Source organism: Bos mutus, chromosome 6 (assembly GCF_027580195.1).
Source record: "Bos mutus isolate GX-2022 chromosome 6, NWIPB_WYAK_1.1, whole genome shotgun sequence".
NCBI lineage: Eukaryota > Metazoa > Chordata > Mammalia > Artiodactyla > Bovidae > Bos > Bos mutus.
The window spans coordinates 56,699,681-56,724,655 of NC_091622.1; the positions used below are offsets into that span (position 1 = coordinate 56,699,681).

General features: G+C 39.5%; 1 protein-coding gene across 1 annotated transcript in view; it reads left to right on the forward strand.

The window, feature by feature from the left end:
* The window catches only part of NWD2 (NACHT and WD repeat domain containing 2), a 243,796-nt gene that overhangs the window by 117,825 nt on the left and 100,996 nt on the right, over window positions 1-24,975 (forward strand). Inside the window, exon 3 of the mRNA XM_005899272.2 lies at window positions 14,473-14,589. Within this exon, the coding sequence (XP_005899334.1) occupies window positions 14,473-14,589 (117 nt within the window). The remainder of the gene's footprint in view (window positions 1-14,472; window positions 14,590-24,975) is intronic.

The window sequence follows — 24,975 nt, forward strand, 5'->3', positions numbered from 1 at the left end:
TCCTGGAGATCTGCTACGTAGAGAAGGCCCAGCTTGTCAGTAAGGCAGAGCTAGGACCCACCTGACGTGGTCTCTAGGAAAATGATGAAGGAGACAGAGGGGCAGAGTTCAGTAGACTTGCTGGCCCTTTCCCTTTCTTGGAGTTGGGCTTCAGAAAAGGGGAGGTGGGTTAGATAAATGAGAACAGCTTGCCTCTGCTCTCTGCTTAGGACTCTGAAAAGAGTTGGCCTCACAGCAGTCCCCGCTCTGCCCCTACCTCTCCCAGCACACCCAGATGTGGCCACATGATGGCCATGGCAACAAGGGACCATGAGATTGACCTTCTCAAGCTACCCTCAGTTACCATGTATCACATATGCTGAGGTAAGAGCTATTGTTATTCTCGAGGACAGGAAGAGGTGGCCACACCTCTCCTAGGGTGGAAACACTGGATGGAGGGTGGGCCCAAGGCCTGGACTTCTCATCCCCAGCAGGGCAGGGTAGCCGTAGTTGGCTACAGAGCAGTACCAGGCTCTGACCAATCTGAGAGGGAAAGGCCAGTATACCTAGGTTAGAACTGCCCCAACCAGCCTTTCTGCCAGTGATAGCCATCACCTGGGACTGTGCCCTAGCGATCCATTTTTCCCCTTCAGGATATGAGACCACCCAGACATCATCTTAGGAAAAGAAGGAGGGGATTGGAAAGCTGCAGTTTTTTCAAGAGTCAGCATCTTGATTCAAAAAAGAATAACCACTTACTAAAGATGGTGATTGCAGCCATGAAATTAAAAGACACTTACTCCTTGGAAGGAAAGTTATGACCAACCTAGATAGCATATTAAATAGCAGAGACATTACTTTGCCAACAAAGGTCCATCTAGTCAAGGCTGTGGTTTTTCCAGTGGTCATGTATGGATGTGAAAGTTGGACTGTGAAGAAAGCTGAACGCCAAAGAATTGATGCTTTTGAACTATGGATGTTGGAGAAAACTCTTGAGAGTCCCTTGGACTACAAGGAGATCCAACCAGTCTATTGTAAAGGAGATCAGTCCTGGCTGTTCTTTGGAAGGACTGATGCTAAAGCTGAAACTCCAATACTTTGGCCACCTCATGTGAAGAGTTGACTCATTGTAAAAGACTCTGAGGGATTGGGAGCAGAAGGAGAAGGGGACGACAGAGGATGAGATGGCTGGATGGCATCACGGACTCGGTGGACATGAGTTTGGGTGAACTCCAGGAGTTGGTGATGAACAGGGAGGCCTGGCATGCTGCAACTCATGGGGTCGCAAAGAGTCGGACACAACTGAGCAGCTGAACTGAACTGAAAAAGTCCTTGGAAATATTAATTCGAACTAGGGTAACTGAATAGAACAGAAGCTCATTTTATCCTGATAACCAGAGAATAGAGACTTAGACAGCAGACCAAAGCAACTTTAGACAAAATAAAGAAGCTATATTCTCTGTGTCCATCCAAGATGTACACAGGTCAGTGAAATTATGAGTCTTATATTAGTTTGACCTTACTAATGATTACTGAACCAGTCAATTCCTTAGTCGCACACTGAAGGTCCATTGTCAGTTGTGTTGACATGCTTTTCCTGTATTGCATCTTCTTCCACCACCACCCTCATGTTCAGTTGAGCCCAGTCTCCTCTGTATTCATTTTTTCCTCCCGACTGTCTGCCTGCTCAGGAATCTCAAAATGCATTTTGCTTCCTGAGTTGCCAAAATACATCATTGGCTTTGTAATTGACAGGATGTGTTGTCATGCCCTTGGTCTTTTCTCCACATTGTCAACTAATCACTCCTTTCCCATTTTCCATTAATCAAGTGTGTGCCTCTTTCTAAAGTGAAATGGATCTCCCCTTATTGAATCACACATCATTTCACTCAGGCCAGCACTTCAATTTGTCTAGCTTGCTTCGCATTTTGGTTCTGTCTGTCAAAGCCTGGGCAGGTCTTACCAAGATTGCTATTCTATAAAAGTCTTATAAGCGTGTTACATCATCCTGCTCCCATCCATGAGCCAGTTTATAAAAAGGGGGAAAGGAAGATTAGTAGCTAGTAGAGGTGATAAAAGGGAAGAAAAGCATTATGTCACCATTGACCTTCCTTGCTCCAGCTGAATTTTAAATACTGGCTCAACATTTCTGCAGTATGGAATGGCTCCTCTAGAATTCTCAGGCCTGACTTCCCAAGACAGGATTTTTGTTCCTCCTTTACTTTGTACATATAGCTGATCTTCTATAGAGCAGTGGCATTGTGGGAAACTCCAGAATTTATTGGAGGAGCTGTACTTTGCTGAACATGTAACTCTGCTAAATTGTGACTGTCCCTTACACAAACTCTGGAAATCACCCAAGAGGATTAGTCCCTCAATAAACAGAATGAGAGGTCCCCATTTGCAGGTGACACTTAAGTACCCCAGTCAGGTCCAATCGCCATGAAGTCTTTCTCAAACTCTGAACACAAGGTAGCTATTTCTTTCCATCCTTATTTTCTATTTCTTATAGAAAGGAGAGGAGACCTTTTAACAAGTCTTTGCACAGTTAAAGAACATTCATTTAAGAGGTCTGCTCTGTCAATAATCAGTTATAAACAACTGACAAAGTAACTGAAGCCCAGTTTTCTTATCTATAAAGCAAAGTGTTTCTTCAGCCCAATCGTGTTTCCTCTCAGCTCCCAAAATTATGATGCCTCGACCTTCTGTCTACACTGGCAGGCCACATCACCTTTCTGTCATTGTTGCTCTATCTAGAGGTGCCTCTGGGTACCCTCTCTGAAGAACAGTCGCCTGTGCCTGTATCCATCGGGTCCAGCCTCCTGTCTTACTTTCTCATAATGTCTACCCCACATCCCCAGGGCAGGTTAAGGCACTTGGGTCCCATGGGCTTCACTCATTTATTCACAGACATTTATTGAGCCTCTGCTCTGCCTAGGCTGAGTCTTGCATGCAGTAGATACTCTAGTGTTGAAAACGCACCTAGTCCCTGCCCTCAGGGAGTTTACAGTCTCACAGAGAATACAGTCATCACGATGCTGACTGGGCTGGTGCTTCCTGCAGAGGAAATGCACAGAGCTCGGGGCCTGCATGATGGGAATGCCTCGGGGAACCTAGAGGCACAGGAAGGCCAGCTGAGGAACTGGTACCAGTCTGTGCCAAATTCTGAAGGCTGGGTAGATGGCCAGGTTAAAAAGAAGACCGTTTCTGGCAAAAGGAACATATTTTCATAAGCAAATTTGGGAAGGAACTTTCTGTAGCACTCACTGCCTGCCAGGCACTTATTCTAAGTGCAGTATGTATATTAACTTGTTTAATCTTTCCTAGGAGCCTAGGAGGTAAATTCTATCTTTGCATTTTTTTAGATAAGGACACTTAGAAATATTGAAAGTAACTATTAGAGATCCCACAGCTAATAAGTGGCAGAGTCAGAATGCGAATCAGTGCTATTTGGCCCTAGGGTCTGTGTTCTTAATCAGTGTACCAATAAAGCCTCTCATATATTCATGAAAATTTATATAAATGTTTAGGTATATAATTTATACCTGTATATATGTAAGTCTATGTGCATATATAAATGTGTACTCATGTATACACATGTTGTACAAATGTGTGTGAGGAATATACAGCTGGAATATGACCCATGAGTGACAACATGGTATAAGGTGAAGCTGGAGGAGAATCCCCATGGACAGAGGAACCTGGCCGGCTACAGTCCATGAGGTCACAGAGAGTTGGACACGACTGAGCGACTAAGCACAGCTCAGCTCGTGCAGGGTCTCATAAATCAGGTCACAGATTCTAGACTCTGTCTTCGGGTGATAGGAAGCATAAGCCTGGAAAATACTGTAAAGCGATGTTAGCAGCCCAGGTTCAAACCCCGCATCTGCTGCTTGCTACCTGTGTAATTTTGAGCAAGTTACTTCTCTATGCCTCAGCCTTTTCATTTACAAAATAGGGATATTTCTGCCTATTCCTATGTTTTAAGGAGTAAGTAAGTTACTCTGTATAGTGTCTGGTAGAATGAAAGGAAATCTTAACTAGGCCATCAGTTTGCATTTTAAAAAGATTCCTCTGCCTGTAGGGTAGTGAGTGGATGAGAAGGAGCAAGGAGGGGAGCAGGGAGATGATTTAGGAAACTAGCAGTCATACAGGCATGGGTGTGCACAGCAGGTCACTCCTGTACAGTGGTGGCTGATATTCCCCAGACAGAGCAGGGCCATCCTTGGGTCTTTGCCTGTGGTCAAGTGCTCTGCCCCTGAAGGAAGTTGGTATCTTGTTGCAGCCTGGCTAAGGTTCCTTTATGCAGTGAGTTTCCCCAGCTTGGTCTCAACATCGATGCATGGAGCTCCTGACCTGCAGCTTCTTTTCTGCCTTCAACAACTTCTGGTACCTTCTTTGTGTCCCCAAGTTCATTAAGCCTTAAATAGTCAGAGGTCCTGCCTTAGTTGAGTGTTTAGTCCTTCCTTACCATCACATTACCATTCGTTGTTAGGGCTGTCCCGAGGCCGCATCTCCCAAGACACAGAGGCATCAGGTTTGAGGAGTTAGTCATCTTTGTGAGGCTTTGAATGAAACATTATCCTCACTCACACTATTGGATCCTCTTTCTGAGGAGCGTGTATGACCACTGGGGCCAGCCTGTTCTTGTGCTTGATTTAGGACTCAATTTTCTCAGAAATCAGGATACCTTAGTCATGCTCCCATCTATCCTATCAGATAACACTCGACCAAGAGAAAATCTGCAGATGACCTAAGTCATCAGTATTTGCAATAGTTCTAATAAAGTGACTACAAATAACGTGCCTGAGTGAAAAACCCGAAGTTGGTTCTGTTCTTGTCAGGTTGGTTTTTTTTCCCCTTTCTTGTATCCCATGCATCTGGGGAAAGTCACTCTTAACCAGAGTAAGAATTTCCAGATTCATAAACCGTAGCTTATCACTGAAAACAGTATCTGACAAACCTAGTCTGAGGCATAAGAATGCATGTTTACCTATGGCTGATTCATGTTGATGTGTGGCAGAAACCAACACAACATTGTAAAGCAATTATCCTCCAATTAAATTTTTTAAATTAAATTTTATTTTTTTTAAAGAGCAAAAGGTCTTTTCAAAGCCATGTCTTGTAAAAGCCAATAAGACTAGAGAAATACTATTTTAATAGAAACAAACTCCTAACTATAAGTAATGTGAGTTTTTTCAGTACAAAACAAGATAACTCCTACGGAGCAAATGCCCTAGGCAAGGGCAGAATCATCAGAGTGAGTGTGTAGCCTCCCATGGTAATACCTTTGAGAAGCAGCCTCCATCTTAGTACCGTGTTTTTCAACACCAGAACCAGTCATCTTGTCTCTGTAGTTATATTTTTTTGCATTTGGATAGTGTCATATGGCTTCCCAGGTGGCACTAGTGGTAAGAATCTGCCTTCCAATGCAGGAGACACAAGAGACTCCTGGGTAGGGAAGATCCCCTGGAGTAGGAAATGGCCCCCAACTCCAATATTCTTGCCTGGAAAATTCCCTGGGCAGAGGAGCCTGGCGCACTACAGCCCATGGGGCTGCAAAGAGTCAGACACTACTGAGCTACTGAACACACACACTGTCCGATAGCATGGGAAAATTAAGAAGGAAAATATTTTGGAAAATATTTCAATTTCAGAGGCTCTTAATGTGAAACCATTATAAATTGTTTTTGTTTTATTTTGATAAAGCGTAAGGTTATTATTTGTTTCTTACACAGTTGCTTTATTGTTTGTTCAGTAATCTTGGTATTTAAATGATGGTGTCTGATTTCAACTGGTAAAATTTGTTAGAGCTTTTATTTTCTGGCTTTTTTTGTTTTCAGACCAATTCAGCACATTATAATGAGCATGATAAATTAGCTTCCCTAAGAATATTTTTAAAGAAGTTAGATAGTTTTAAGTGAAAAAAGATAAAATCAAATTACTTTCCTAAGCTTTTATATTTAATGATGCAATAAGCAAAGACACATAAAATGTGCTGTCAACAAGGTAGTATTCCAATAAATAGTAAATTAGATTCTAGTGTCTGCAGTGCTTGGACATTAGGCCAAAAGCTAAACTTAATTTTTAAAGTACATGATAAATCTTGTCTTTTTGAGCACTTTGGGTTCAAGCCACTTCTTGCCAGTTATTGATTATGTGGATATATGGCATTTCTGTTTGCCCATAATGGTGTTTTGTGTGGCATAAGCTAAATGTTTCATTTATTTATTTCTTCCTTGTCTTCATGGTTGCTTGATTTTATTTTTCATCATTTTCTGCTCATAAAGACATTTGAGAAAGAACAATTTAAATATTCTCTTACTTCCAGCTTTTCTTTAAACAGTGCAATTGAAGTAAGGATACATGTACCTATGAAGGCCTGGGTGAAGGCAGGGGTGGCCAGATTTTAAGGAAATAACAGGTGCAAAAACGATTATAAAAGACTCCCATAGATGGCAAATAAATCTTGTGACATTTAGGCTTCTATTTAAAAAATAAGTGAATGCCTTGTTTTGACTTTTACCCTGGTCATTTGTTCACATATATTTAGTGAGATCTTATTGTTTAGCTTCTGTTCTTACTCTCAGTTCTTTGAGTTGGAGTTGTAAGACCTGTAGAAAATCACAGTCCAAGCTAGATGTGCAGAGTATTCCTGAGAGATAATTCAGTTCATGTATCATAAAAATTTGCCCACTTAAAGTATACAATTCAGTGTTTTTAGTATATTCACAGTTATATAATCACTGCCAAAATCAATTTTAGAATATTTTCATCATCTGAAGAAGAAATCCTGTCCCTTTGGCATCACTTCCTAATTGCCCTATTCCCCTCCCTCCCAGCCCTGGACAACCAGTAATCTACTATTTGACAGTATAGATTTGCCTGTTCTAGACCTTTCATGAAAATGGAATCATGCAACAGGTGATCTTTTGTGACTAGCTTCTTTCCCTGAGGATAGCATTTTCAAGGCTCATCCATGTTGTAACATGTATCAGTATTTCATTGCTTTTTTCTTGCCAGAACATACCCCATTGTGTGATGTATATCATTTTTATTTATCCGTTGATCAGTTTATGGACATTTGAAGTGTTTCCACTTTTTGGCTATTATGAATACTACTGTTATGAACATTCATGTACAAATATTTTGTCTAGAGGTAGGTTTTCATCTCTCTTGGGTATATACCAAGAATAATTTGCTGGATCATGTGGTAATTCTGTTCAGTTATTTGGGGAACTGCCAGACTGTTTTCTAAAGTGGCTGCACTGTTCTATACTCCTACCAGCAGTGCATGAGGTTTGTAATTGCTCCACATCTTTATCAACACTTGTTATCAGTCTTTTTGATCATAGCCATCCTAGTGGGTATGAAGTGTTATCTTGTAGTTTTGATTTGTAATCCCCCTGATGACTAATGAAATTATCTTTTCATGTGGTAATATTGATTAGATTATTGTTTATTGGCAATCTGTATATATTCTGTGAAGAAATATCACTCAAATCTTTTGTCTATTTTAAAATGGATTGTCTTATTGAGTTGTAGGAGTTCCTAATATATTCCAGATACAAACCTATTATCAAATATGATTTGCAAATACTTTCTTCCATTTTAAGGGTGCCTTCTTCACTTTCTTGTTAGTGTCTTTTGAATCACAATTTTTTTTTAATTTTGAGAAGTCAAATTTAATTTACTTATTTATAACTTCGCAATAATATCTAAAAAATCATTGTCAAATCCAGGTCACAAAGATGTTTTCTATAAGAATATGATTTTATAGTTTTAACTCTTAATTTATGTTTAGGATCCATTTTTAGTTAATTTTTATATATGGTGTGAGGTAGGAATAAAACCTCACTCTATTGCATGTAATTGTCCAGTTATCACAATATTGTTGACTGTTTTGCCACCCTTGTTGAAATTAGTTGACCGTAAGTGTGAGAATTTGTTTCTGGATTTTTAATTTTATTCCATTGAATACACTTATGCCAGTATCACACTATCTTGATTATTGTAGCTTCATCAGTTCAGTTGCTCAGTCATGTCCGACTCTTTGCGACCCCATGAACTGCACGCAGCACGCCAGGCCTCCCTGTCCATCACCAACTCCCGGAGTCCACCCTAACCCATGTCCATTGAGTCATTGATGCCATCCAACCATCTCATCCTCTGTCATCCCCTTTTCCTCCTGCCCTCAATCTTTCCCAGCATCAGGGTCTTTTTCAAGGCTGCAATCACTATCTGCAGTGATTTTGGAGCCCAGAAAAATAAAGTCAGCCACTGTTTCCCCATCTATTTGCCATGAAGTGATGGGACCGGATGCCATGATCTTTGTTTTCTGAATGTTGAGCTTTAAAGCCAACTTTTTCACTCTCCTCTTTCACTTTCATCAAGAGGCTCTTCAGTTCCTCTTCATTTTCTGCCATAAGGGTGTTGTCATCTGCATATCTGAGGCTATTGATATTTCTTCTGGCAATCTTGATTCCAGCTTGTGCTTCTTCCAGCCCAGCGTTTCTCATGATCTCTGCATATAAGTTAAATAAGTAGGGTGACAATATATAACCTTGATGTACCCCTTTTCCTATTTGGAACCAATCTGTTGTTCCATACCTAACTGTTGCTTCCTGACCTATATATAGGTTTCTCAAGAGGCAGGTCAGGTGGTCTGGGATTCCCATCTCTTTCAGAATTTTCCACAGTTTATTGTGATCCACACAGTCAAAGGCTTTGGCATAGTCAATAAAGCAGAAATAGATGTTTTTCTGGAACTCTCTTGCTTTTTTGATGATCCATTGGATGTTGGCAATTTGATCTCTGCTTTCTCTGCCTTTTTTAAAACCAGCTTGAACATCTGGAAGCTCATGGTTTACATATTGCTGAAATCTGGCTTGGGGAATTTTAAGCATTACTTTACTAGTGTGTGAGATGAGTGCAATTGTGTTGTAGCTTCATACTGAATTTGAAATCTGGAAGTGTGAGTCTTCCAACTTAATTATCCTTTTGCAAGATTATTTTGGTTGTTTTGGGTCTCTTGAATTTCCATATGATTTTTAGGATCAGCTTGTCAATTTCTGTAAGCCAGCTGGAAGTTTTATAGTGATTGCATTGAATCTATAGCTTTATCTAGAGGTGTTGCCATCTTAATATTTACTCCCCCCAGCCATTTATAGGGGATGTCTTTCAATGGTGTTTTGTAATTTTCAAAATGTAAAATTTACATTTCTTTTGTTCAGTTTATTTATGAGCTTTTTATTCTTTCTCATGCTCTTAAATGGACTTTTTTATTTATCTTCGATTGCTGCTGCTAGTATATAGAAGTACAGTTTGGTTCAGTTGCTCAGTCATGTCCAACTCTTTGCAACCCCATGGACTGCAGCACCAGGCTTCCCTGTCCATCACCAACTCCTGGAGCTTACTCAAACTAATGTCCATCAACTCGGTGATGCCATCCAGCCATCTCATCCTCTGTCGTCCCCTTCTCCTCCCACCCCCAATCTTTCCCAGCATCAGGGTCTTTTCAAATGAGTCAGTTCTTCACATCAGGTGGCTATAGTATTGGAATTTCAGCTTCAGCATCAGTTCTTCCAATGAACACCCAAGACTGATCTCCTTTAGGATGGACTGGTTGGATCTCCTTGCAGTCCAAGGGACTCTCAAGAGTCTTCTCCAACACCACAGTTCAAAAGCATCAATTCTTTGGCACTCAGCTTTCTTTATAGTCCAGCTCTCACATCCATACATGACTACTAGAAAAACCATAGCCTTGACTAGATGGACCTATGTTGGCAAAGTGATATCTCTGCTTTTTAATATGCTGTCTAGGTTGGTCATAACTTTTCTTCCAAGGAGCAAGCATCTTTTAATTTCATGGCTGCAGTCACCATCTGCAGTGATTTTGGAGCCCAAGAAAATAAAATCTGTCTCTGTTTCCATTGTTTCCCCATCTATTTGCCATGAAGTGATGGGACCAGATGCCATGATCTTAGTTTTCTGAATATTGAGTTTTACAGTTGGATCTTATACATTGATCTTGTATTCTACAACCTTGCACAACTCATTAATTGTAAGTTTTTTAGTGGTTTCCTTAGAATTTTCAATATATAAGATTTTGTGATCTATGAATACAGGTGGATCTGCTTTTGCCTTTCCTCTATGGACTTATTTTATTTCTTTTCTTGCCCAGTTGCCCTGGCTGGAACCTCCACCTCCAGTATAGTGTAGAATAAAAGTGGAAATACTGGGTATCCTTTTTCTGCTTCTAATCTTAGGTAGAAAGCTTTCAGTGCTCCTTAAGTATCATGTTAGATATGTTTTTCTTTAAAACATGTCCTTTACTCAGGTGGAAGAAGTTAATTTCTATTACTAGTTGAGGGTTGTTTTTTTTTAAATCATGAAGCAGTGTTGGATTTAGTTGGACTCTTTTTGTATCTGTTGAGACTGACTATATGGGTTTTGTCCTTTATTAATATATAGTGTCTCCCATTAGTTGATTTTCTGATGCTAATGCTACATTTATGGAATAAATCCCACCTAGTTGTGTTATATAATTCTTTTTATGTGCTACCAGGTTAGGAATTGTAGTACTTTTGTTGAGGATGTTTATTTTCATAAGAGATGTTGCTTTGTATTTTCCTCATAATATTTTTGTCTAGCTGTGATACCAAGATCATACTGGTCTCAGAGTAAGTTAGGAATGTTCTTTTGTAGACTGAATAATTGATACAAATGCTTTTGTAAACATTGGGTAGAATTCACCAGTTTATCCATCTGAACCTAGGCTTTTCTTTTTATGCAGCTTTTTAAAACTTACTACTTAATCTCTTGTCATAAATATCTTCACATTTTCTATTCTATCTTGAGTCAATTTACATAGCCAGTGTCTCTCTAGGAATTTGTCCATTTCATGTAAGGGATCTAATTAATTGGCACACAGATGTCCATAGTATCCTCTAATAATTCTTCTATTTCTGTAAGGTTAATAGTTATAGCCTCTTTCACCCCACATTTTAGATAGCTTTTTTTTTTTTTTTTGGTCTGTTCATTTAGTTTTGTCCCCTTTGTTGATCTCTTCAAGAACCAATTTTTGGTTTGTTTTTTCTAAATTTTCTATTCTGTTTCATCAATTTCCATTGTCATCTATTATTTCCTTCCTCCTGCTTGCTTTGGCTTGCCCTTGATCTCCTCTTCCTATTGTCTTCAGTTAAATTATTGAAATCTTAATTTTTATATAGGTGTTTATAGGTCTAAATTCCTCTAAGTACTACTTTACTTGCATCTCACAGTTTCAGTATGTTGTATCTTCATTTTTCATTCATCTCAAAGTAATTTTTAATTTCCCTAGTAATTTCTTCTTCGATTCATTGGTTATTTAGGAGTGTTAATTTCCAAATACTGGTGAATTTTCCAAGTTTCTGTTATTAATTTCTGATACCATCCCATTGTATTCAGAGAACATACTTTATATGAATTAAATCTATTTAAGGTTATTGAGGCTTGTTTTATCATCTAACATATGGTCTATCCTGGAGAATGTTCTCTGTGGACTTAAGAATGTACATTCTGTTGTTGGATAGATTGTCCTAAGACATTAGAACCAGTTGGTTTATGGTATTGCTTCAGTCTTCTAGGATTTTGGTGATCTTCTTTCTAGTTCTTCTTCCCATTATTGAATGAGATATTCAGTCTCCAGTCGTTACAGTTGAATTGTCAGTTTCTCCTTCACTGCTGTCGGTTTGTGGTTCATGTATTTTAAGGCTCTTTGTTTGTTGCACATACATTTATGATTGTTATATCTTCCTTTTGGATGGACCCTTATTATAAAATGTCCCTCTTCATCTCTAGTTATATTGTTTTAAAATTTATTTTCTGTGATATTAAAATAGCCCTGTGAGCTTTCCTATGGTTGGTGTTGGCGTGATAAATCTTTTTCCACCGTTTTAACCAATCTGCCCAATGTATCGGAAAAGGCAATGGCACCCCACTCCAGCACTCTTGCCTGGAAAATCCCATGGACGGAGGGGCGTGGAAGGCTGCAGTCCATGGGGTCGCTGAGGGTCGGACGCGACTGAGCGACTTCACTTTCACTTTTCACTTTCATGCATTGGAGAAGGAAATGGCAACCCACTCCAGTGTTCTTGCCTGGAGAATCCCAGGGACGGGGGAGCCTGGTGGGTTGCCATCTATGGGGTCGCACAGAGTCGGACACGACTGAAGCGACTTAGCAGCAGCCCAATGTATATCTCCTGTAGAAGCATATTGTCAAGTATTGCTTTTATCCAGTATCAGTCTCTGCCTTTGTATTGTTTAAATCAGTCACACTTAATATATTGACATAATGGTATTATTGACATAATGGGATTTACTTCTGTCATTTTACTTTTATTCTATGTATTTGTCATTTGTTTTCCTCTATTTGCTTTGCTTTACAGTGTGTGACTTTTCTAGTTTAACATTTTAATTCCTTTAATGATTTTTTCACTATTTTTGAGTAATTTTTCTTTGTAGTTAAAGACATATACATATTGTTAGTATAAATCATAAGCAGATTCTAAGTTAATTCCATTGAGCTAGGTGGCTCAGTGGTAAAGAATCTGCCTGTAAAACATGAGACATGGGTTCAATCTCTGTATCAGAAAGATCCCATGGAGAAGGAAATGGCAACCTACTCCAGTATTCTTGCCTGGGAAATCCCATGGACACAGGAGCCTGGCGGGTTACAGTCCATGAGGTCACACAGAGTCAGACATGACTTAAGTGACTCAGCAATAGAAAGACTACTCCCTTATAGCTCTATTCCCTTTTCTCCCTTTTTGTGCTATTGTTATTATATATTCAACATCTAATAAGTTACAATGACATCATTATTACTTTGTATAATTTTATGTCACTTAAAGGTTTGACTGGAATAGCAGGTATATATTTACAGCTTTTGTTACATCAACTTTTCATTTTTACCATTTCTGTATCTCATTTATTCTAAATCATACCTTTCCTCAGATCCTCAAACAGTGTCAGCCAAAAGGATGGGGACCAGGTTCTGTGTATGGTTGTTTGTGTATGGCACAACCGAGTTATCATTCACATTGCAGATTCGTGTGTTTATTTTGACAGTTTATTGGCAGATAGTCAAAAATGTCTTGTTTAGTAATTTCAGTATATGAAGTTCAGTAATTTACAGTTCTGTCCAGTTAAACTTTGTGATGGTGAAGTATATATAAATATATCTGCACTTTCTAACATGAAAGTCGGTAACTGCATGTGACTAGTAAGCATTTGAACTGAATTTTTTAGTTTATATTAACTTTTAGATAACCACAGCTAATGGCTCTCATATTAGACAGTGAAGTTATATCTCAGATGTTCCCCTTTCTTAATATTAAAGCAAGAACCCTAAAATAAGTGTTCATAGTTTCATATGTTATAGAACTCATTGCCTGGGCCATAGGAATATTTTTTAAAGAATCTGTTATATCTCCATCAGCCACCTAAAAATTCAAGTGCAGATAGACAGAGATTTTGGTACAGACACTTATGTGGGGTGTTGGCCAAAAGAAGGGAAGTACACAGTACTTGGGGCACACTGGAGGATCCATGCCCTGGGTCTCCATCTCACTGGATGCCTTGCAAACAGTAAGGAGAGGGTTCTTTTTTCTGCTTATAGGAAATAAGGAAAAGAAGAATTCTTCAAAGCTACAATTAGAAACGTTTACCTTATGCAGATAGCAGTTGAGTAAAGGGAATGAAACTCATACTGCTCTCCATAGCAAATTTTTCAAAGAGTGTAATTGTACAAGTTCTTACAGATTCTCAGAATCTTTCCTTGTAGTCTTTGAAGTAAGGAGACAGAGGATCCCATTATCCTCACTTCTCTGTAAGGTATCCCTTTCATTGTCTTCTATATACATTTTTTCAGATATGTAGTGATGAAAGCTGAGCTGCTTAGGGGCTTAGAGATAACAGATATAAGCAAAATGTCCCCATGGGATAACAGGTTTCTTTTTTTTTTATTTTTTTAAAGAAATGTATTTATTTAACTTTGGGTCAGTATATGCGAATGCCCATTGTGGTTTTCCCTTCTCATATTGAGACACAGTGTAAAATTACACACTGTTCCTTATCTCAGATAATGTAGAAACTACATCCCAGCTGCTTTCAGACTTCTGAAATCCTGTTGCCATTTCAATATAATGAAAGCCTGCACTGAAAAGCCTCTGACATTTAACATTTCATTTTCTCTGGGCCCATGTCAACAGTATAATCAGGGACAAAAAAAAGAAATTATAGTGTTCATCCCCAAACCATCATGGTATTAAAAAAAAAAAACACCCCTTTAGATTAATCTTAAAAATCATTTTCCCTCTCAAAGGCAAAACATGCTGCCAAGAGAAAAGTTAGAAGTCATATTAGCTTAATATTGTGAATAAGAATAAAGCCTACATGTCAGTTGAGTTTTCCTGCAGGTGAATTAACACTGCCTCCTCTCTTGGTCCCCAGGTCATAGATCTGTACTGGGGAATTGATGAAGATGAATGGGACAGCCCTGAGCTCCAGAAGACCCGCATGAAGCTGCTGGAAGATTGTTTGAAAACTTCTGCAGGTCCATGTTTTGTTGTGGGTATAGAAACACTAATGCTTTATATTAAATTGTAGATGAATGTGAGAATTCTTGATTTGTGATTCTTAAAAGGCTTTTAGAATGCGGGGGCAGGAAATACTTGCTTTTCTATATCTATTTAAAATTCTTAAACTGTCTCCTTGTCCTCAGTGTGTGAGGACAAAATCCTCCACTTGCCATGAACAGCACTGCAAATTAACGGTTAATAATTTGAAGTGGTAATCAAAGGGAGGGCTTGGGGTTGACAACAATTTCCAAGCACCTTGTGATCACCAGGGAGGATTACTCAGTCCTCCAATAAGTATCCTCATTTTCCTTACATTTTATCATGTGGTATTCCATCCTAGTATCTGTTTCTCAGCATTAGAATTTCTGGCATATTTCTTTAAACACTGTGGCTGAAACATTGTTCAACTAAATACACTGTGTCAGATCCACCAATAGGAATTGATATCATGTGGAAAAAAATTGTTTTTATGGTGATTTTCAGCCAGAGATGCTCAAGTGGAACATTATCATTAATTTGTCATTATTTTCTAAAGGGATATCCAAATCCAAATCCAGTCCTCTGTGTAAACACAGTGGTGGTAAGAGAAGCAGATCACTCTGTGACAGATGATGCACTAAATCATGGCCTTAATTTAGCTGAAGAAAGACCTTATCCTGAACCCAAACACTCCTATCAGCCGATAGGGAAGTTGGCCCTTTCCACACAGATGTTCTGAGGTTGATGGATGCTTGTGAATTACTAGTGGAGAAAATGTCATAGTATACAATTAAAAGCTAGATTCAGTGTATCAGTAAAAGCTTTTAATATGTATTTGCATGTCCATTTATATTCAAACTCCACATAAGGGGTAAAGTACATAAAGGATGTTCTATAATATTTTTAGTATGTGGATAAATTATTCATTTATTCACCAGCTACTTAGTGAATGCTGTTCCTAGTGAATGCTCTTAGTTTTGGGGCAAGTAGATTTATATGAAATGATCATTTTGTAGGTCAGTTTCTTATGACTAATGTTAGAGTTGTACTGAAAAGGTAAGACTTTGTTTCCTCATGGAGGATTATTCTTATGTGGGACTTGCATCATTTTTATGTGGGACTAACAAGAGAGGGCAGATAAATATCAAAGCAACGAGTAAACAACAAGTCAGATGGTAACAAGAGCTATGGAGAAAAATACAAAAAGGAAGGAAGAGAGGGAAGAGAAGTGAGGGGAGAGACTTGTTATTTTGAGTAGAAAGGTGGAGAAAGCCTCACCAGTAAGATGACTGTGGAGGCGGCGGCAGGACAAGGGACAGGGAAGAACCAAGTGGACGGTGCATGCACAGCTTTCCAGGAGAGGAATTGGGGAGCGTGCGTGGCATGCTCAGGAGAGAGGAAGCAGGTGGGTGCCTAAAGCAGCATGAGCACAAGAGTGTGGGAGTGGGGTCTTGTCACCTTGAAACTGACCAGAAAGACTTTACTGTACTCGGACATGAGAAGCCAGAGTACGTGGAGCAGAGGACTGAGATCCGACTCATGCTAAAGCCTACTGTGGCTGCCGGGGGTAGGACAGAGGGCAAAGCATGAAAACTAACGTGATATGCAAAACAAGAACATACATGGTTGGGGGGTAGAGAATGGACATCCAAAAACAGTGTCCTATGGTCTGAACAGAATGCAGGAAATCCTAAAAAAGTCTATAGATACCCGAAGAGCTAGTAGTGGAGGAGGAATTAAGGCTTTTTCCATGAGTCTTCAGGGGATAGAGAGAGAGCAGTGGGTAGAAATCACAGGGAGACAGGTTTTGGCTCCAAGTGAAGCTGTTAGAGGCTTTAGCTTTCTCTCAGATTTGGGAGTCAGAGATCCCTGGGTCTCACTGACATTTCACAGCTGTGGGACATGGGAGGAACTTCTTTACCATTCTAAGCTTTGGCTTTCTTATCTGCAAACTGGAAATAATAGTTACCTGCCTCCTGGTGTCTTTCTGAGGATGAAATGAAATTACAGGACACTTTTTATAGTGTCTGATAAATAGTAACCCACAAAAAGTATTATTTTTTTGTCGTAATCATTATCTCTCAAAACTGCCTAAATTGTTGGTGATGCACTCTTTATAGATTCATCAAACTAGAGAACACAGATCACTCTGACAGAGATGCTGTAGGAGAGATAGACAAATTAGACCAAATTCCACCATGCTTAGAAAGCTAGATTTAGAAGACAAAGAGCTGTGTGTGTGTATGCCCTGGGGCATCTCTATTGCTGTGATCTTCATAGCTTTAGACCGATCCAGCCTCAGAAATTCAGGGATAAGAGAGACATTCTTCTCCTTTTATCTTCCTGTAGAGTATCATACCCAAAGTAACTAAAATTAGTCATGGCCATTAATCCCTAGAAGTTGCTGGCAGGGGGATGAATAAAGACTTCGTAAGTTCATGCAGGTTCTGAGAGTAAAGGTTAACTGATAGAATACCGTAACAACTTCACTGAACATAAGCAAATCATTTATCCCTCCTTCTGTTCCCTATTTCACGTTGAAACTCAAGGCAACCATAATAAAACCCTGTGGACAGAGCCAGGATTATTCACCCCAGTGATCCTAAATCATGCAAGGCCTATTTCACTGCTTATAGGAAAAAGTACGTCTCTTATGCCCTTTCCTGTTGTAACTATGGTAACAGTGGGCTATGTGTGTAGCTTTTGAGCTCCAGTTTCCCTGCCCACTGCTCCCTTGTGATATTTCGAGAAGTCATGATGACCCCCCTGGGATGCAAAACATGGCATATTACTTCCCTAGTGCTGAAGTCTTTGGCAAGAAAATTTACTATTACTCAATGAAAAAAAAAATGTGTTTTTATCTTCAAAACCTTCACAGATACTAGCCCTTATGTTAGTTACAAATTCAGTACCAGACAAAGCTTTCATATTTGAGTACCTCAGGAATTGAAGTCCAAAGGGAACTTGGACTTAAATGTTGTATGCAGATGGTTCTTTTCAACTTCCTTTCCTAAAAGTTGTCCTTTGAGATGGGGCCTGGGGTCCCAGAGACAGGCAGGCTATGCCTGCTAATCCCAGGAAGTTCTTTGCACACTTGCTTTGAGTCACATGGAGGACAGAGAGATGGAGTAAGGTACCTAGACAAGTGTCCAGTTTCGCTCTCAGGATTAACTTGGGAGATATACCACACTGAAATTCATCATCTCTACTAAGAAAGAACAGCTTTTGTAGACGTGGATTAGAAGGCTCAGACAGTGAGGAAAACCTACAATTTTTATTTCACAACTGGAGTTAGAGCCCTAGTTCTGACAGGGCAGGTCACTGACCTCACCTTGCTTTAATTATCACATCCATAAAATGGGAAAAAATAACAGTAAACTGAAAGTAAAATAAGTATAAAAGGTTTGTTGTAGAAACCAAATGTGATGGTGTATGTGAGAGTTCTTTGTAAACTATAAAGAGCTCCACAAGTATTAGTTATTATTCAGTGGTGATTTTGTTATTTTCCAATGAGAATAAAATGTTTTTATTAATACTGGGTGTTTATGTGATACTGGAAAATTTTCCCTTTGAAAATGTGGAGGATAGTCTCAGTGTAGAAAGGGTTAATACCTGATTCAGACAGTCAAATATTAAAGGGTTTTTGAGTTCATTCTTAACATTATAAAATGTAGAGAGTATATATTAATTTGCTGAAATTTACTTACTAAGACCTTTACCTGCTCCCAAGAAGGGATTCTGATCAGGACTGCAGTTAACAAGGGGGCAGCTCACAGCTGGGTCCAGAATCACTATCTGTTTCTCCTTTTAAGTGCAGAGAATTGCTTCAGCCTTCACAAAGTATGGAAAGTTCAGCAGAATCTTTCCCCACCAGCCTGTTCCACCCACTTAATTCAGGAAAAGTCCTTATGAAGGGGAGAAAAATCTCACCTCCTGGAGAGAGCAGAGTCCATATACATACTGCCTATCTCAGCCCCATTCCTCTCCACAAGATGTGTTTATGGGGAGAGAGTGTTTTCTTCTTGTCATCCCTCCAGACTCAGAGCAGCCCGAGAAAATTGGTTGTGGAGTTTGGGCATTGACTCTGGATCTTGAGTAAAGTCCCATCTCATAGCAGAAGTTGATAAAACCTTAAGTAATCTGCTGGCTTAAACTGGAGTTTGAAAAGCTTAGATAACTTTAGGGATGCTGCACCCAAATATGTGGCTGCATGCTCTGCTCTGTGGGGTACAGACAGTATCGCACTGCATTCCCTCAATCCACAGCGTGGATGATGTAGAAATCTACTGAGAAAGGTATTGGCAGGTTCCCCTAGGAGAGCCATGACTGGCCTCTGCACCCCCAAAAAAAAAGAGCACCAGTTAGAGACAGAGATTCCGTGACTTAACATTCAGAGAGGTGTTCCCCACATCTTAGAGTCAGGACAAAGAGAATATGCCACCTGTAGTATTGTTTTGTTAATTCTCAGGAGTCTCAGGAAGCCAAAGCACATGTAGCATTCTCATTGGGGCTACCCGATTGCACAAATATGTTAGCAAGATCAAACCAGTCAACCCTAAAGGAAATCAACCCTGAGTATTCATTGGAAGGACTGATGCTAGAGCTGAAGCTCCAGTTCTTTGGCCACCTGATGCGAAGAGCCAACTCATTGGAAAAGATCCTGATGCTGAGAAAGATTAAGGGCAAGAGGAAAAGGGGATAAGAAGGGATGAGATGATTGGATGGAATCACCAACTCAGTGGACATGAGTTTGATCAAACTCTGGGAGTAAAGGTCAGGGAAGCATGGTGTGCTGCAGTTCATGGGGTCTCAGAGTCAGACATGACTTAGTGACTGAACCAACAACATATTAGCACTGAAGAGAGAAATAGTCAAGACCAAAGGAATGGGACTATTGCCATCATTCTTACCTGAGTGTAAGCAGATGCTGAAGCAGCCTCCTTACCTGCCCCCCAGCATTCACACACACTGCCATCAGTGGCCAAGGACAGAGAAAGAAAGGCCGTGGTCTTGCCTACCATAGACAGCTCCAGGCGGCGGCTTTAAAACCACTATGCACCAAGGAAGCAGAAGAAATCTTAGCAGGCTAGGTTTTAAAGCAGAAGCATGAAGACTTAAGGAATTAAACTGAGAAATCTATTACTTAGCAAGTTTAAGTTTTTCCACTAGCCAAAAAAGACAAGACAAAGCCACAGCTGTTATTGATAAAAATTAAACCATCCCATATTTGTACATCACCAAGTGAATTAAACCTATAGCATTTAGATCAGTTCATCATGACCTGTGTCACCAGTCTCCTTCAGAGTTAAATTATACCCCCTTGACAGTTGAAGTTTAGTTTCTTACTTTAATTTTTAAGAAAATCATACAGTGAGAGTTAAGTCATTCAATTTAAAGAAAGAATTATTGTTTTTATAACAGTTTTGCTTTGGAAAATAGTTCATTTTATCCACATTTCAACTTTGGTTGACTTACATTTTAGGTACACTAAAAAAAAAATACATGAAAAATTAAAATAAGTGCTTAATGTTTGTACTTTAACAAAATGTACAGTTTTTTATGACTTAGTTTTCAAATTTGTAAGTACAGATTTATTATTTTAAAAAGTACTAAAATGGGGACACAGATTTGAACTGGAAAGTCATCTAAATGAAACAATCTAGACATTTTTTAAGTTTTTTTTAAAAAATTTTTAATAAAAATTAATCTAAAATCTCAGATTTTCTAGGTATGTTTTGCTTGCACAATCAAGAATTCTTTACATATAAAATTAAGTTTGTCCAAGGACTTCCCTTAATCACTAATGGTCCAGTGGTTCAATCACAGGTCAGGGGACTAGTTACATGCCATAACTAAGAGTCCACATGTTGCAGCTAAGACTTGGGGCAGCCAAATGTTTAAAAAAAAAAAAAAAAAAGCCCAAATTAAACTTTTCCAGTTGAAATCATCCAGATATTATAGTTCTAAGATAGGTTCCATTAATAAATAACTTGAGCACCACCAAAAAAAGTTAGAATGGGCAAACATTAAAAAATACTGTTTAAAAAAAAGAAAAGCTAGTTATCTCACAGGTGGAAGCCAAAATAGCACCATTTGGTTAATTGTTGCTAATATATAAAATGTTTCCACAATAAAATTTTAATACTAATACATAAGCTATTTTCACAGTTTAACTCACTATTTCACAGCTTATGTAAAGTAGCACATTTTATATGGTTAAAAGAATTACAAAGTCAACTGGAGAGCAGTTAGCCTCCTTATAACTTAATTGGTAAGAAAATTTTCACTTAAAACAAGGACTGCAACAACTTAAAGAGCTTAGTGGAGCTGTGGAGACAAAAATGATTAAAATCTCCAGAGAAAAAGGGTCCTTCCTTGGTGAGCTGGCTTTACAGATTGATGTGTTCCAAAAGCATCAGTGGTTGTCATGAGTCGTTTGCTGACCATTGGGCAACACGGGTGATAGAAAGCTGGGGTGGAAAAGCCAAAGTAAGGTTGGTATTTAGGAGACACAGTCCACTAGATCGTAACAGAAAATTCAAGACTCTTGAAACACTTTAGTTCAAAGCAAACTGAATCAAACTGTAACCCGTTGCACCCAGTTCAAATACTGAATGGACTATCATGATTAGATTCTCACCTTATCAGTCTAACATAGGAAAATAAACCCCTCAATAAAAGTTCTTTTAAATACAATGCCCAGAATACAATGAAAATTACAGAATGTGCAAAGAATCAAGAAAACATACATATAAATTTTTTTTAAGTATACAATAAAAGTCAGTCCCAAGGTGAGCAAGATGATGGAATGGGCAATCAAAAACTGTTAAAAATACGTCAATGAAAATTAAAGACAGGTAAATGAATGAGATTGATTTCAACAAAGAAATGAAATCAAAAAATTTATATTTTAGAACAGACACCAGATCTAAAATTAAAAATGTATTTGATGGGATTTAACAGAAGATTGAACATAAGACTGAATTAATGAACTCAGAGAGAAGTCAATAGAAAATATCCAAACTGAAATACAGATTTTAAAAATTAGTAAAAACAGAATGAAGCAGAAGAGACATGTGAGCCACAGTCAGTCTCACATAAGAGTAACTGGAGTCCCAGAAAAAGAGGATGGGGAAAGTGAGAATTTTTCCAAAAATGTTTAAAGACATCAACCCATATAGATTCAAAAAGCTCAGTTAACTGTAAGCAAAAAAATTACATCTGAGTTTGGACAGAGGAGCCTGGCAGTCTACAGTCCAGGGGATCTCAAAGAGTTGAACACGACTCAGCACACACATTATAGTAAATGCTGAAAACAAAAAATAAAGGAAAAAATTAAAAGCTATCAAAAGGAAGAAAAACATTGCCTGCACAAAAACAACAGATTTTCAGCTGATTTTTAATATGGAAGCTTTAGAAATCAAAAGACAGTAAAAGGTCCCAAATGTTGGAGACGAGATGGCAGAGTAGAAGGCCCTCCTCTCATAAGCACACCAAAATCACTGACTGAGAACAACTATCAATAAAAAGACTGGGATCTGTTAACAACAACAACAACAAAAACTCTGCATCCAAAGACAAAGAAGAAACCACTAGCTGGTAGGAGGGGCACGCTTGCAATATAATCAAAATCCCATACCACCCAAGGGAGCAGCCCACAAACTGGAGAATAATTATAGCCACAAGTTCTCCCATGAGAGAACAGTGAGCACCAGCCAGGCTCCCCAGCCTACAAGTCTAGCTTCCAGAGGAGGAGCCCCCAGAGTGTTGAGCTTTCAGAGCTAGCAGGGCTTCATCGCAGGAGCGCCACAGGACAGGGGGAAACAGACTCAACTCTTGGAGAGTGCACACAAGGTCTCACGTACACCAGGACCCAGGGCAAAAGCAGTAACTCCTAGGAGCCTAGGTTAGACCTGCCTGCTGGTCTTCGAGAGGCTCCAGGGAAGGCAGACTGGGGGGACATGGGGAAGGGTGGCATGGAGCTATGGCTCTCTCTGGGTCATAAAAGAGAGCATGGCTCTCTCTGGGGTCATAAAAGCTGGTGGCAGAAACAGTGGGGACCTATGTGAACTCTAACTAGAGGCAGACATTTTGGATTCTGGGCACAAAGACCTGGCCCTACCCAACAGCCTGTAAGCTCCAATACTGGGATGCCTCAGCCCAGATAACCAATAGAGCAGGAACATAGCCCTACCTATCAGCAGACAGGCAGCCTAAAGACTTCCTGAGCCCACAACAACCTCTAGACACACCCTGCTCACCAGAGGGCCAAGACCCACCACCACCCACCAGAAAACCTTCGCAAGCCTCTAGACCAGCCTCACCCAACTAGGGGTGGACATTAGAAACAAAACTACAGTCCTACAGACCCGAGTCCACAAACACAAGTCAGAACCTACCCTGGAACTGGCTGGTCTCCGGACCTAAGAAAAGCTGAAGGCAAAGGAGAAAAGGAAAGGTATAGCATTTGAATGGAGAGTTCCAAAGAATAGCAAGGAGAGATAAGAAACCCTTCCTCAGTGATCAGTGCAAAGAAATAGAGGAAAACAATAGAATGGGAAAGACTAGAGATCTCTTCAAGAAAATTAGAGATACCAAGGGAACTTTTCATGCAAAGATGGGCACAATAAAGGACAGAAATGATATGGACCTAAGAGAAGCAGAAGATATTAAGAAGAGGTGGCAAGAACACCCAGAAGAACTATACAAAAAAGATCTTTACAACCCAGATAATCACGATGGTGTGATCACTCATCTAGAACCAGACATCCTGGAATGTGAAGTCAAGTGGGCCTTAGGAAGCATCACTATGAACAAAGCTAGTGGAGGTGATGGAATTCCAGTTGAACTATTTCAAATCCTAAAAGATGATTCTGTGAAAGTGCTGCACTCAGTATGCCAGCAAATTTGGAAAACTCAGCAGTGGCCACAGGACTGGAAAATGTCAGTTTTCATTCCAATCCCAAAGAAAGGCAATGCCAAAGAATGTTCAAACTACCACACAATTGTGCTCATCTCCCACGCTAGCAAAGTAATGCTCAAAATTCTCTAAGCCAGGCTTCAACAGTATGTGAACCATGAACTCCCAGATGTTCTACCTGGATTTAGAAAAGGTAGAGGAACCAGAGATCAAATTACCAACATCCATGGGACCATCGAAAAAGCAAGAGAGTTCCAGAAAAACGTCTATTTCTGCTTTATTGACTATGCCAAAGCCTTTGACTGTGTTAATCACAATAAACTGTGGAAAATTCTGAAAGAGATGGGAATACTAGACCACCTAACCTGCCTCCTGAAGAATCTGTATGCAGGTCAGGAAGTAACACAGAACTGGACATGAAACAACAGACTGGTTCCAAACAGGGAAAGGAGTACATCAAGGCTGTATATTGTCACCCTGCTTATTTAACTTATATGCAGAGTATAACATGAGAAACACTGGGCTAGATGAAGCACAAGCTGGAATCAAGATTGCTGAGAGAAATATCAATAACCTCAGATATGCAGATGACACCACCCTTATGGCAGAAAACGAAGAACTCAGGACCCTCTTGATGAAAGTGAAAGAGGAGAGTGAAAAAGTTGGCTTAAAACTCAACATTCAGAAAACTAAGATTATGGCATCTGGTTCCATCACTTCATGGCAAATAGATGGGGAAGCAATGGAAACAAGGACAGACTTTATTTTGGGGGGCTCCAAAATCACTGCAGATGGTTACTGCAGCCATAAAATTAAAAGACGCTTACTCCTTGGAAGAAAAGTTATGACTGACCTAGACAGCATATTAAAAAGCAGAGACATTACTTGGCCAACAAAGGTCCGTCTAGTCAAAGCTATGGTTTTTCCAGTAGTCATGTGTGGATGTGAGAGTTGGACTATAAAGAAAGCTGAGTGTGAAATAATTGATGCTTTTGAACTGTGGTGTTGTAGAAGACTTTTGAGGATCCCTTGGACAGCAAGGAGATCCAACCAGTCCATCCTAAAGGAAATCAGTCCTGAATATTCATTGGAAGGACTGATGCTGAAGCTGAAACTCTAATACTTTGGCCACCTGATGTGAAGAACTGACTCATTTGAAAAGATCCTGATGCTGGGAAAAACTGAAGGTAGGAGGAGAAGGGGACGACAGAGGATGAGATGGTTGGATGGCATCACGAACTCGATGGACATGAGTTTGAGTGAACTCCAGGAGTTGGTGATGGACAGGGAAGCCTGGCGTGCTGCAGTCCATGGGGTCACAAAGGGTCAGACACAACTGAGCAACTGAACTGAACTGAACATCTGTCCTTCTGAAATTATTCCAAAAATTGCATAAGGAGGAATTTCAAATTGATTCTGTGAGAACACCCTCAGCCTGATAACAAAACCCAGAAGTACCACAAAAAAGAAAATTAC